General features: G+C 35.6%; 2 protein-coding genes across 3 annotated transcripts in view; both read right to left on the reverse strand.

Moving 5' to 3' along the window:
- ndst3 (N-deacetylase/N-sulfotransferase (heparan glucosaminyl) 3) overlaps window positions 1-1,093 on the reverse strand; it is a 403,362-nt gene extending 402,269 nt beyond the window's left edge. The window contains exon 1 of the mRNA XM_087237100.1: window positions 542-1,093. The gene's annotated coding sequence lies outside the window, so the exon portion shown is untranslated. The remainder of the gene's footprint in view (window positions 1-541) is intronic.
- A 2,791-nt stretch (window positions 1,094-3,884) lies between these two features.
- Window positions 3,885-12,961, reverse strand: part of ugt8 (UDP glycosyltransferase 8) — a 170,511-nt gene continuing 161,434 nt past the window's right edge. For both annotated transcript variants that reach the window (XM_087235656.1, NM_001044325.2), the window contains 2 exon segments: window positions 11,431-11,650; window positions 3,885-7,749 (listed from right to left, as the gene is read on the reverse strand). In XM_087235656.1, the coding sequence (XP_087091782.1) occupies window positions 7,389-7,749; window positions 11,431-11,650 (581 nt within the window). In that variant the 3' untranslated portion in view covers window positions 3,885-7,388.

Raw genomic sequence — 12,961 nt, forward strand, 5'->3', positions numbered from 1 at the left:
TAAAATAAATGTTCATTATAATGCATACAAAACTTACACTTATAGTTAAACGTGCATTCAACGCCAGTGTAATCTTATGAGTCAAATGAAGAATACTCTGAAATTACTATTCAATTGTATACACTATAACTTACTTAACAAACAACAAGTAGCGTATTGAGCTTAATCCATTTTAGCAGTACAAACGCCTGTGGGCTGCAGGGGCATGCCATAAACTGTTTTTTTTTACCAACCAAACAATACATTTTTCCAGTTTTTACATTCTCCTCATATATAAAAATGATTAGTACATTCACCAACATATTTAAAATTTCCAGGTTTTATCTTCCCCACATATTCATTTAGCAAGAACACACAAATGCAAGCATACACTAGATTTAAAGTTTTTAAGTACCTTTTAAAGTACCTTTTTAAGTACCTTTTTAAAGTACCTTTAGTGAATAATTTATCGTAAGTTACCTCTGCAAAACCTCCAACAATTTTTTAAACTGCAAATGTGATAATGATTTCCACTGCTTGCATAACATTTAAAAAAACTTACTCGTCAGAGGCCTTCATCCTCCACTGAATCAAATGCGACCGATTCCAGTCAACATGTCCAGTCCTCCTCCACAAGTAATGAAAAAGTTGATGCATGGACAAGTTTTGTGTTTGTTCATTAAAGATGATCTCGGGGAGTAAATTTCTTCAGTTTTGTCTGTCTTCAGTTCAGTTCAGAGGCCTGCTCTTAATTTTAAACATCCCTTCAGCTCCCCCTGCAGACTGACTAGCGTTGCTGCTGGTCTAATCGTCTAAAATCGATTGTTTTTTTCCAGCACATTTCTCCATTTCACAAACAAAACACGCAGAACAGACAGCTAGCACTCAAAATTATAGTATACACAAAACTGTTTGTTTTGGCGTTGACAGCCACAAACTTTCTGAATAACGTTAGTGGTGGTACCGACGTCACCATTATAATTCCAATAATTTATTAAAACGAACGTTCGAAGGCTATTTAAGTCTGGGACTCCAATAAATAAAATATAGGCATAGACGTCATAATAGATAAATTTATATTATATTGTCTTTGGGTTGAACACGATACGGTGGCCGAGAGAGCTCAAGCGTCTTGCAAGTAAAAAAACAACAACATGCAAATAGAAGAACACTAACAAAAAAGGAAAACATGACCATACGCATTTGCACATAAACAATCTCACAACTGCATATACAAAACTGCATTTTTTTTTTCAATAAACCCAATTGCTTTCTGTTTAGCATGAGTGGTACCACTCATGCTAAACACAAAGCAATTGGGTTTATTGAAAAAAAATGCAGTTTTGTATATTGTTTGAATCTAAGAGGGGATTTTTTTTGTTTCATGTAATGTCCTAATCAGCTGTAATAATGTGACAAATTTTACAATTAACATTAAATGAAACATTATTTTACTGTTGTTCTGAGTTACTCTCAGCACAACTGTGTTAATTGTATTATAATTTTTATAATATATAATTTTATTATTTATTTGTCATGTGGTGTGACTTAACTTGGCAGATTTGTCATTTGTTATATTGTCATACAGACATGATTGGATGATTAAGAAACATTTATTATAATCAATGTTAAAAACAGTAAATATTAAATCATCTTATACTTTTTAAAGGTACTAACATACTGAAGGTATTTTTCTTTCAGATTTGTTAACCAAGGACACATTAAACATTTCAAAAAGTAATTCATTCATTCATTCATTCATTCATTCAGCTTAATGCTAATTTATGCTGCGTTAACACAAGAGTTTGTGTGTGCAAAATTCAGTTGTACGGTGCTGCGAAAAGGGGTGGGAATAAACAAGATGATTAGACATTTAAAAAACGAACGATTGGTCCATGTTTTAAATTCCTGTCCAGAGAGGTCATATTTTGACCTTCGATTGGTCTCACGCAGTCAGGTGATGTGATTTCGCAGGTAAGAGTTCACCAAGCTTGAACTTTCCAACTAGGGTTGGGCGATGTCGACTAATTTGGCATCATACGATGTCTAATGTGAAACATCGCAATGGACGATGGCATCGTCGTCATAGGCTGAGGTGAATTAATTATTTATGAATAATAATTTAATTTGTAACGAATTAATTATTTGTAGCCTACCGTTTCAACTATCTGACCCGCATGGTCTTTGTTTTACTCATAAGCAATTTATAAATAAATAAAGATAAGTTGCACACAAATTACCACCAGTGTCAAACACGTTTTCCGCGGGAGGTTGGTCAGTAAAAAAAGTGCACAACCAACAGTATCTGAGGTTTTCACTAAAATTTCTAAGTACAAGTGTGAAAGTGAAAGAAAGTGAAGCAGTGTAGCTGCTTGAATGAAAAATTGAAGCATTTTGTTTTGTGTTTACCTTATGGTTAAAGTTGTTGCACATCTGCCGGTTCCAGCCTCTGAATGAGCCAGTTCTAGCTACTTGTACAGTACATTAAGGTTGCATTCAGAAAAAGCAAAACACCCGGGAAAAAAACTTGACATAGAGAAACAATAAATCCTGCTTTGGAAATGTTCTTGCAAAGAAACACAAACAGCACACAGAAGTACACAGTAAATCCACGACTACGCACCAAGGCAGGCACCATGGGTAACAGCAATCACCCCACAGCTTTTAGTCCCTTATTTATCAAGATTCGCCTCAGTAGAATGAACCATCAACTCTTCCAACATATGTTTTACACAGCGAACTCCCTTCCAGCAACAACCCAGTACTGTGTAAGGGGAAAAACCCAATCTTGCATTCACACATGCACTCTATGGCTATTTAGTTTTTTTTTTTTTTGCTCAATACCCGAGCTTGGGAAGAACATGCAAACTCCACACAGAAATGCCAACTGGCCCAGCCAAGACTCGAAGCAGCAGCATACCTGCTGTGAGGCAACAGTTCTAACCACTGAGCCACCGTACCGAACCCTATCACAATTTTGAACAAAAATAGCTGATCATAATAGGGCAGAAAATAATCATATTACATAAATATTACATAAAACACACAGAAAAAGGAATGCAATGGGGGGTTGGGGGGCATTTGTGATTGGTCTGTAACATTGTTTTGCAGAAATGTCTTTTGCAATCCTTCAAACCAGAAAAGTCTCATTATCAGTCTTCATACATAACCCTGCGAGACTTGCACATCACATCCTAAACCGTCAGTGAATAATTAAGAGAAAGATGAGATAAAGTGTCAGTTTATCTCTTAATCAACACACACACAAGTATCTTCGGGATACACACCCCTCTAGCATGACACAGTGCTGAAAGCATAAAGACAACACCTGATACCTGCCGACCAACTGACGTGTAGTTTTACACTGCCTCACATCCCCCCTGCATGCAACTATTCTCTTCTAAACCGTGTATACAAGCACTTCAAGTTCACCAAAAAATAAATAATTAATATTGGTCATATGAAAATGATGTGGAAAATATAATTTTTTAAAAATATGGATAGCACATTTCTTTCAACATTCTTCAGAATATCTTCTTTTGTGTTCAGCATTAAAAAAAAAAAAAAACTCTTTAAAATGTCATTATTTTTGGTGAACTATTCCTTCAATCATTTTAACAGGTGATTTTGCCAAATGTATGAACTTAAAATGGACCAAACGCAGATGAATCAATAATGGTTTTGTAGAATAAGGGTTATCTTTACAAAACAACTATCAATGAGGTCATGGGAAAATCCAAGACAAACCACTTCGGGACAGTGTAACTTGAGAACAAAAGTGAGACGCTACTCATGTGCCTTTGTGACTTTCAGACCAGCTCTGCATTTCCTTTTTCCTTTGTGTTAGGAACATCTTTTTCATCAAAAAAAAAAAAAAACAAGAGGGAATCATCAGACAACACAAGTAAGCAAACAAAATGTTTAATGTTTATTCAGCATTAGTTGTTTTGTTTGTCTTTTTATGTACATGAAAACACAGACACACATGAAATTTTGAAAAAAAAAAACTAAAAAAAAAAAAGACAACTTCTGCAAGCAGCTTTTAACAACTACTTCTAAGAAGGACTGATCGGGAAACGGGAATCTATGAGTTACAAAGAAACTTACTGATGTACTGTAAGTGAACTGGAGCAATGGTTTTAAATGATCAGTATATAAATTGAAAGCTGGACACAAGAAGGCTCAAGCAAACTCATTCAAATGTACACGCATACAGAAATTACAGTCATTTACTACTCACACAAACAGTCACAGCCATTAGGGTTGGAGCCCATCTGCAGCTTTTTCCTCTGTTGTTAACCATCTAATATTATTAATACTGAAAATCATACAGAAAAAAACAACTACTAGAAAACAACAATAATGTTCAAAGTGTGTGTGTGTGTCACTGTCTCACCAGTCATAGCTCTGATGCATCTGCAGCCATATTGCATCCAGTTTATTTTCAAGTATGGACAGTCTAAAATAGTGCTTGGCTGAAGAAATGCTGAAAGCTCATGGTAAAAACAGCTGTTTGTTTTGTTTTTTGAATTATCTTGATTCGTTTTAATGAGAATTTTCATTTTGTTTTGAGTTTGATTATTAGTCTTCTCAGGGTGGTTTTGAAAAAGTCATGATGTAGCTCTTCATGATGTACAGAGTGCTGCAGTTAAAACCCGAAAGAATTATTTGCCATTGTTATTTTGAGGTTTTCCTATTGGGTATTCCCATATTTTGTTTTAATTTATGAGTAAAACAATGTCTGACATCAAAAACATGATTTATGATGCAACTGAGACTGGTTTCCCTCGAGTAGGGCTGTGCGATTTGGGGAAAATATCTAATTGTGATTTTTTTTGACAGATATTGCAATTGCAATTTGACTTGCGATTAAATTTTGTAGTCAAGCTTCAACTCAATAATTCGTGAGCCATGGCATCAATTCTGTGACAGCTCTTAAATATATATATATGTTTTTTGTTTTTTTTTTTTAAACCTGTTTTTGTTTGCTGTCTATGACTTTGAAACCAAAATATTCCAATATTACCATGTTATACTGTCTTCTTTTTTATTGTGGGTGTTCCACGTAGTTCGGTCGCACAATTCTGATTGTGTGCTCACTCAATTGGCTAATACGTCTGTCACACACAGACAGCAGTCTTTTTTGACATTTACTCTGGGCGGGGAAAATTAAATAATACATATACAGCTTATTTCATATAGCAGCCTCTTGCGGTTTACTAATCACGTTTCAAATTGTGAATTCAAATTGTGCACAACTCTACTCTCAAGGTATTTTCCTTCACTTTTTCGTCACTTAAAGTTTTGTTCCTCGCGGCTGTTGCCACTGGCTTGCTTGGTTTGGTACTTGTGAAGCTGCGCATTGATGGATTCGCTCTTCAGTGTTTAGACTTTCAGCAGTGAAAATTAAACCACACTGAACTGAACTAAGCTGTACTTCAACTCTGAAAGCTGTTTTTAATTTACTAGAACTTCTATGTTAAGCTGCTGCATTGTAGACACAATCTACATTGTAAAAACGCTATAGAAATAAACATGAATTGAATTTGAAAGCTTTTATGTGTATTTTATAAAACTTATTTTTGCTAGTAAGTGTTTCTTTAATGGAACAACGTGTTCAAATATTGTTAAGTAATGTTGACCATAGACTTTATTTAATTCATAAATAGAAAATTGCCTTATAAACCCTTCAGGAAAATCTCAAAGGTACTAAAAGCTATTTTTCTTCTGGATTATGCTTGCACCACTCTGTTATAAACTTTTAAAAACAGATTTAAAGCCTTTAATCTCTACATAATGCAAATAATTATGCCTACTGGCCTAAATATGTACACAGTTTCAAATTGTTTAAATAAAATAAGCCCTAACGAAACATGCTGTCATTCAATAAACATCTCCATGTCATACCACTTTGTATTTGGATGAGTCAAGTGTATTTCAGATTTTTGTGATGCATTTAAAAATAATTATTTTCAGTCTGAGACCATTACTGGAAACAGTTCAGTCTGACACTTAGTTGTAAAACCAGCATGTGAACTGCAGTATGGTTTACTGGCAATTTTTATTTGGACATTTTAAACCATCTGGTGAAAAATTAAACAACTAAATGTTGGATTGAAATGTTACCAAAATATTGCCTTACAGGCAATTTCCTGTGGTCAAAATTTCTGAAGATTAAAAGTAGACTACCAAAATCCTTTAGGTCATTCTAGGCCTATTGATTTGTGGGAACATGTCAGAAAACAGTGTTTTGCTTTGATAACAACACTCATCTGAAACATTCCAATAAAAAAGTAGCTTGTTTGGGAGACACAGGCACTCACACATAAAAACTACTGTATACCCTCGTTAAAAAAGTTCCTCCTAAGTTCCTTCTGATTTGGTAAATGAAAGAAACTATCTAGTAAAGAAGAACTGACGACTGCACTGAGGAAGAAATCAAATTTCAAAATCTAAACAGCCATGAAGCAACAAAAATATGAGTAAAATGTCTTAATTATTCATATAAAATGTATAATTTTACTCATTTTAACCCATATCTGCCAACAGAAGGACTGTGTGAGGGATGTTCCACCTGACCTGCACATTTCTATAGGGAAACTGCTGCGTTGTTCATTGAACGATACAAGCTGAGAACAACAAAACAAACAGGGAAAAGAGGCAAAGATGCTGTAAGAATGTAAGCATTTCAGTATAATGATTTCTAGCATACCAAAGGTGTTGTAAATGTAAGCAAGATTTCAAGATATCCCCATCAAAGGTTCTAGCATAGCTAGCAGAACTAGCAGTATTAGGTAGTGCAGATTTTTGTCTATAAGAAATGAGGCTATAAGTTAGGCTATCAAAACATGTTAGATGCAGTGAAATATTAAAGTAAGGCTGACAATATAAACACTAGCAAATTTGATTGCTTGTCCGATTATTATTATTGCTAAAGTTATGAAAACAAAGTTGGGACGGAGTGCGTGAGATATAAATACAGAGCATAAATGATATTCAGTGCACAACACTCAACAGTGCTCTGTGTGCAAAAAAAAAATATTAATTTGATATAAATAGATCTTTGTTGTATTCGGATGCCGTGAAACCTGATGCCCCTTAGCATTACAGCTTTTTGTTAAAACACTAATTGCTAAACTTCAAATCCGTAGCTTTTTCCACAAGGATAAACTTCAGGACCACAACTGAACATTAGCTCCGTTCAACAGGGAAAAAAAAACTTCCTCAGGAGTTTCCCTTTTTTGTTTTCTGCCTTTCTTCCATTCGTCCATACTTTGGCTTGCCACTTACAGTTTGTTTTTATAATGGTTGGTTTGTTTCGTTATTGACCCATATATTTATTTCCTGTATAGGCCCTGCACTGAGTGAAGAGTAGTTAATTCCTCTCTTTAGTGAAGCGTAAATGTGCTCTACTTTAGTTTCTTTTCCATACTTTTAACGTGGCCATTTCTTTTGTGCTTGCCATTAGGAATTCCATTATGACAGTGTCCATTCACCTTCTCCCCTGGAGATGAACCACGCCCCAGTCGAGATTGAATGCACTTGACTATTCGGTATAGGCAATAGCCAGTAAGAAGCAGGCACACTCCTATCACCATGGCGACATCCAATAAGAAGTACTGGTAGGTAGGGATCTCGTAGACTGCAGAGCGGAGGTGTTCTGCGCCACGGTGGCGGAGAATGTAGCTAATCCAGTAAACCGCCCGACTTACTGGATGACCAGGCTGGTCTTTATGAATCTGAGACAGCAACTGTGCTCGCTCACGATACCTTAAAACAAAGAGATGGAGAGGTTGGTTTTCAGAATGTTGTAGGCAGCACAAATGCATCATCTTGATGTTGATCTTGAAAAATTGCCACAAGGTGGCAGTGTATGATAGTCTTTTATTCTAAACACCTGTTTTCTTATGGTACAATACAAAATTGGTTTTCAAGCATCTAAACAATGAAAGTGTAATACAGTTTTATGATTAACTGTATTTATGTTATTTAGTGTAACAGCAGTTTATATACCAAAATTCTTGTCTATTTATAAGCATACTGAATATATAATCATACTGTATATAAGTACACCCCTTACACTCCCCTATCTTTTCTTGTATATACATTAGATTAGTCAGTACTAAAGCCAAATCTGGAGCTTATCTAACACAATAATTTACGATAATGGTCCAAAAACTAGTACAAGCAAATGTATGTGTTCTAGAAAAATATGAAACACAAATTTAAAAAAGAGGAAAAAATCAAAAGGAGCAAAATATTTTTTAAAAATTGTTGAGATTTTTTTGACAGAATTGTACAGAATTTGTTTTGCTTAAATTTAATTGTATTTTCTTTTAATTTCTAAATATGTTTAGTGACTAAAATATAATTTTAATAAATATATCTGTTTAATAAATCAGTTTTGTTTAAATGCACAAAAATACATTGCCTATATTCACTGAAAAATTAATACAAATATTCATTTTCATAATGGGGTGTACCCAAATATGCTGAGCACTGTATATATACACATAGTTGAAGTTAGAATTATTAGCGCCCCATTTGATTTTTTTTTTCTTTTAAAAATATTTCCCCAATGATGTTTAACAGAGCAAGAACATTTTAACAGTATTTATTCATTTATTCATTCATTTTCTTTTCAGCTTAGTCCCTTTTATTAATCTGGGGTCGCCACATCGGAATGAAGCGCCAACTTATCCAGCATATGTTTTTACGCAGCGGATGCCCTGCCAGCTGCAACCCATCACTGAGGAAATTTTGTGAACCCTCACTGAGGAAATTTTTCACAGTCATTCATTCATTCATTCATTCATTCATTCATTCATTCATTTTCTTGTCGGCTTAGTCCCTTTATTAATCCGGCGTCGTCACAACGGAACGAACCGCCAACTTATCCAGCAAGTTTTTACGCAGCGGATGCCCTTCCAGCCGCAACCCATCTCTGGGAAACATCCACACACACATTCACACACACACTACGGACAATTTAGCCTACCCAATTCACCTGTACCGCATGTCTTTGGACTGTGGGGGAAACCGGAGCACCCGGAGGCAGGGAGAACATGCAAACTCCACACAGAAACGCCAACTGAGCCGAGGTTTGAACCAGCGACCCTGCGACCTTCTTGCTGTGAGGGGACAGCACTACCTACTGCGCCACTGCCTCGCCCCATTTTTCACAGTATGTCTGATAATATGTTTTTTTTTTCCTCTGGAGAAAGTCTTATTTGTTTTGGCTACAATAAAAGCAGTTTTCAATTTATAAACCATTTTAAGGTCAAAATTATTACCCCCTTTAGGCAATTTTTTTTTCAATAGTCTACAGAACACACCATCGGATTGGATAACTTGCCTAATCATCCTAACCTGCCTAGTTAACCTAACTAACCTAGTTAAGCCTTTAAATGTCACTTTAAGCTGTAGAAGTATATTGAAAAATATTATTTACTGTCATCATGGCAAAGATAAAATTAATCAGCAACTAGAAATGAGTTATTAAAACTACTAATAATAGTTTTTTGGGGGGGGGGGGTATTCAAATCATGAATACTTTACTTTTACCTATTTCGTTGAGTGGAATGTATGAAGGGCTAGATCAAACTGAGAACAAAAGTCAGCAACAGTAAGTATAGAAAAAACAACCAGTTTATAAACTATTTGTTGCATAAATGTGAACCTTTTACATAAGAATATATAAAAATAATTAAAGAATAAATATTAAGACCCTGAAAAATATCTTAATTGAATAAACAAAAATACATTTTTAAAGTGAAATATACTAATTAAAGGTCACTTCAGTTAATTATTTTTTACCATTAGCAAATGGTAGAAACAGCTGACAGCAGGAACATAAGAAAAAAAATATTGTTAATTGAACAACTGCTAAAAGTTGAGTGTCCAAAGTTTCAATTTCTCACACAGCTTCTTGATTAATTTTTGATCCAGTTGAGCTGAAAAATATCTTTTACACTGGGCAGCAGAAATAATTTATTGTTAAGTTAATAAAAATGTGCAGTATGGTTCGTACAAACATTATCGGATCTATTTAATCTGTGTTTCTATCATAAGAAGATTACGGCTGTATCAATGTTCCCAAACATTATTAATTTTATAATAATATATATTGCACATATTATCTTTAACATATATATTTGCAGTAGCTGGATTGAAATACACCAAACATGATTTCTTATTCTTATTTAACAGACAGTTATTTAGTAAAAGGCTTTTTTTTTCTGCGTGTCCTCGCCCTCTACTCAAAGCTAAAGTCAGAGCAGGTGTCCAGCTCGTCTCTGTGGGTATGCAGCAGCACAGCACGCAAGTCTGTGGCGGAGACTTTTCTCAAGCACACAGAACCGGGTCACTGAAGTAAAGTCTTATATGTGGGAAGCGCTGGTGATGAATTAGGTATCACACTGGATGAACCACGTTATGCCATGACCAAATTGAGGCTCGCACGATGTGTGCTAAGTCGCCATTTGGTGCCTTATGTTGCTTAGCAGCGTAACGTTATACAAAACAATGTAAAGATCGCTTGACGTAAAGTAAATAAACCAGTAACGTTAGAGATGTGCCGTTGTTGCTAGCATCAGCATGTGCTACCGTCACAATAGATTTCTTTCGTAGTACACCAGAGACTTTGCTAGCAAGCAGTGTTGTGATCACGTGGGCTTTGAACGCTAGCTCTGGACGCTGCTGGATAGAATAGCTTCGGACTACTTCAGAATAGTATCGGATTGCTTATATCGGAGATTTTTAACGCAGTCCGATATAGTTTTTTGGACTAATATCGGACGAATTTCCGATATCAATCGGGATCGGGACATCCCTAATATATATATATATATATATATATATATATATATATATATATATATATATATATATATATATATATATATATATATATATTTATAAGATAATTTGACTCCTTTTAATAATTGACGGTCATACTGATGGGAAACTAATGTCACCTTATTGTACGGGTTTAAAAAGACTTTACCAATAGTTTACAGTTGGGGAATAGAAAATGGTCAATACATCTGAAAAAAATATGAAAGTGATAAATAATGACAAAACTTTCATTTTGGGCTTACTGTAATACAACTAAAAAGCCCTCTGTCTCTAAATCCTGCTTTTAGCTAATGTGTCTTTTTTGTTCTCATGGATTTGTTAAAACACCATTGATCTACAAATATTGACACCCTCGTGGGGTCTTCAACAGGTCTTGTTTATAATTAAACCCGAGTAACCCCAATTCCACAGTCATTAAAGATTAACCCGGCTCTGTGCATGTGTGTGACTGTGGCTACGGATTTTTATTACCTGTTTTGTAACCGGCATTTTACAGCAGCTGCAGCTAGTGTGTGTGTGTGTGTGTGTGTGTGTGTGTGTGTGTGTGTGTGTGAGGAAACAGCGGATTCATTTTACACATGCAATTTAATTTACCTTTTGTCTGTTATGACATTCACCATGGCAGTGTAAAGGTCTTCCTCGCTCATCCTCTTCCACTCCAGCATTATACCCATGCCTTTAGCTTGAACTCTTGTCATGGTGTCATAGTGATCTCCAAACAGCGGTACACCAACCACAGGCACACCGTGATACATGGCCTCATATATGCTGTTTAAGCCACCATGACTCAAGAAGGCCCGTGTGTTTGTTTGGCCTGTGGGTGAACAATAGTGACATTATGAGAGAAAAAATAATAACAATTTATCACTAATACAATGAATCCCCGAACATTGACCACGTTCTGCATAGTAACTAGTGTTTAACGGCTGTATTTTGAGGGAGATTGTGGTAACAGCAGAATTGCCCCGACTCTTTTATAACATGACAACTCTTCTAGTTATGATTTTTGCACACAATGATCACAAAATTCTATTATTAATAAATGCCACATTTATAATAAACATAAAAGTTCCTCTTTACCATGGTAACATGCAGATGATATGGTATTGTATGTTAATATTTGCTTTGGTTTTTACTTAATGTTACAAATGACTTATCAAGCGATCATGGTTGCATTTGTCTATAGGTTTTGTTGGACTTCAGTAATGCATTTGATACTACAGACCATAATTTGCCCTTGGCTGGGCTTGAAAGTTACAGTATGTTGACCATAATGGGATTGCATTTATCTTGCTGTTGTCAATTTATACTTAACAGTAAAGGTATTAGAAAGAGAATTAAAAGTACTCCAAGGCTCAGTGCTTGACCAATACTTTACACATTGTACATGCTACCCCTAGTTCTTTATTTCCTTTAGCCATAATCAAACAAACTGATTCGCAAAACTCACAGAATGCATTATCACAGGCACATAATTCTAAGAGATGATAACATAGCAGTGAGAAAAATGAGCTCTCTCCCTCACAAAGTGAAGTTTATCTATAAACTAATTTCGAGAGGATCACATGCTAATGGTTGCAGCTGGCCCCGCATTATTTATTTTATGATCCACCAATCTGACGTTTCCTAAGCCACTATAACTACCCTCAGTTCCATATAACAGCCATCTTCATTTTGAAGAATCCTCTCTTCCACCCCTACTCCTCCTCCTGTCCTAGATGGGTGGCTAGGTGGCCCAGTGGTTAGCACTGTTGCCCTATAGCAAGAACAACTCTAGTCCTTACCAAGTCAGCCAACATTTCTGTGCGGAGTTTACATGTTCTCCCTGTACTCATGTGGGTTTCCCCAGGGTTCCCTGGTTTTCTCCCACCGTCCAAAAACATGCAACCTAAGTTAATTAACGAATCCAAATTGGCACCATAGACATGCACCTAGTAAGTAGTTATCTCTTAATAGTAATCACTATCTGTTCATTAGCTATACAGCAGGGGAGTTCTCGAGATCTATCTGAGCTCAAACTCCCCTCTCACCTTGCAAACCGGAGGGAACCTCGAGCTCAAGGATCTTATGAGCTTAGGGCTCTCTCCCAGGACAGCATGCCAAATAAGCTTATAATCAATTATCA

Source organism: Danio rerio, chromosome 1 (genome assembly GCF_052040795.2).
Source record: "Danio rerio strain M-AB ecotype USA chromosome 1, GRCz13ab, whole genome shotgun sequence".
In the NCBI taxonomy this organism is placed as follows: domain Eukaryota; kingdom Metazoa; phylum Chordata; class Actinopteri; order Cypriniformes; family Danionidae; genus Danio; species Danio rerio.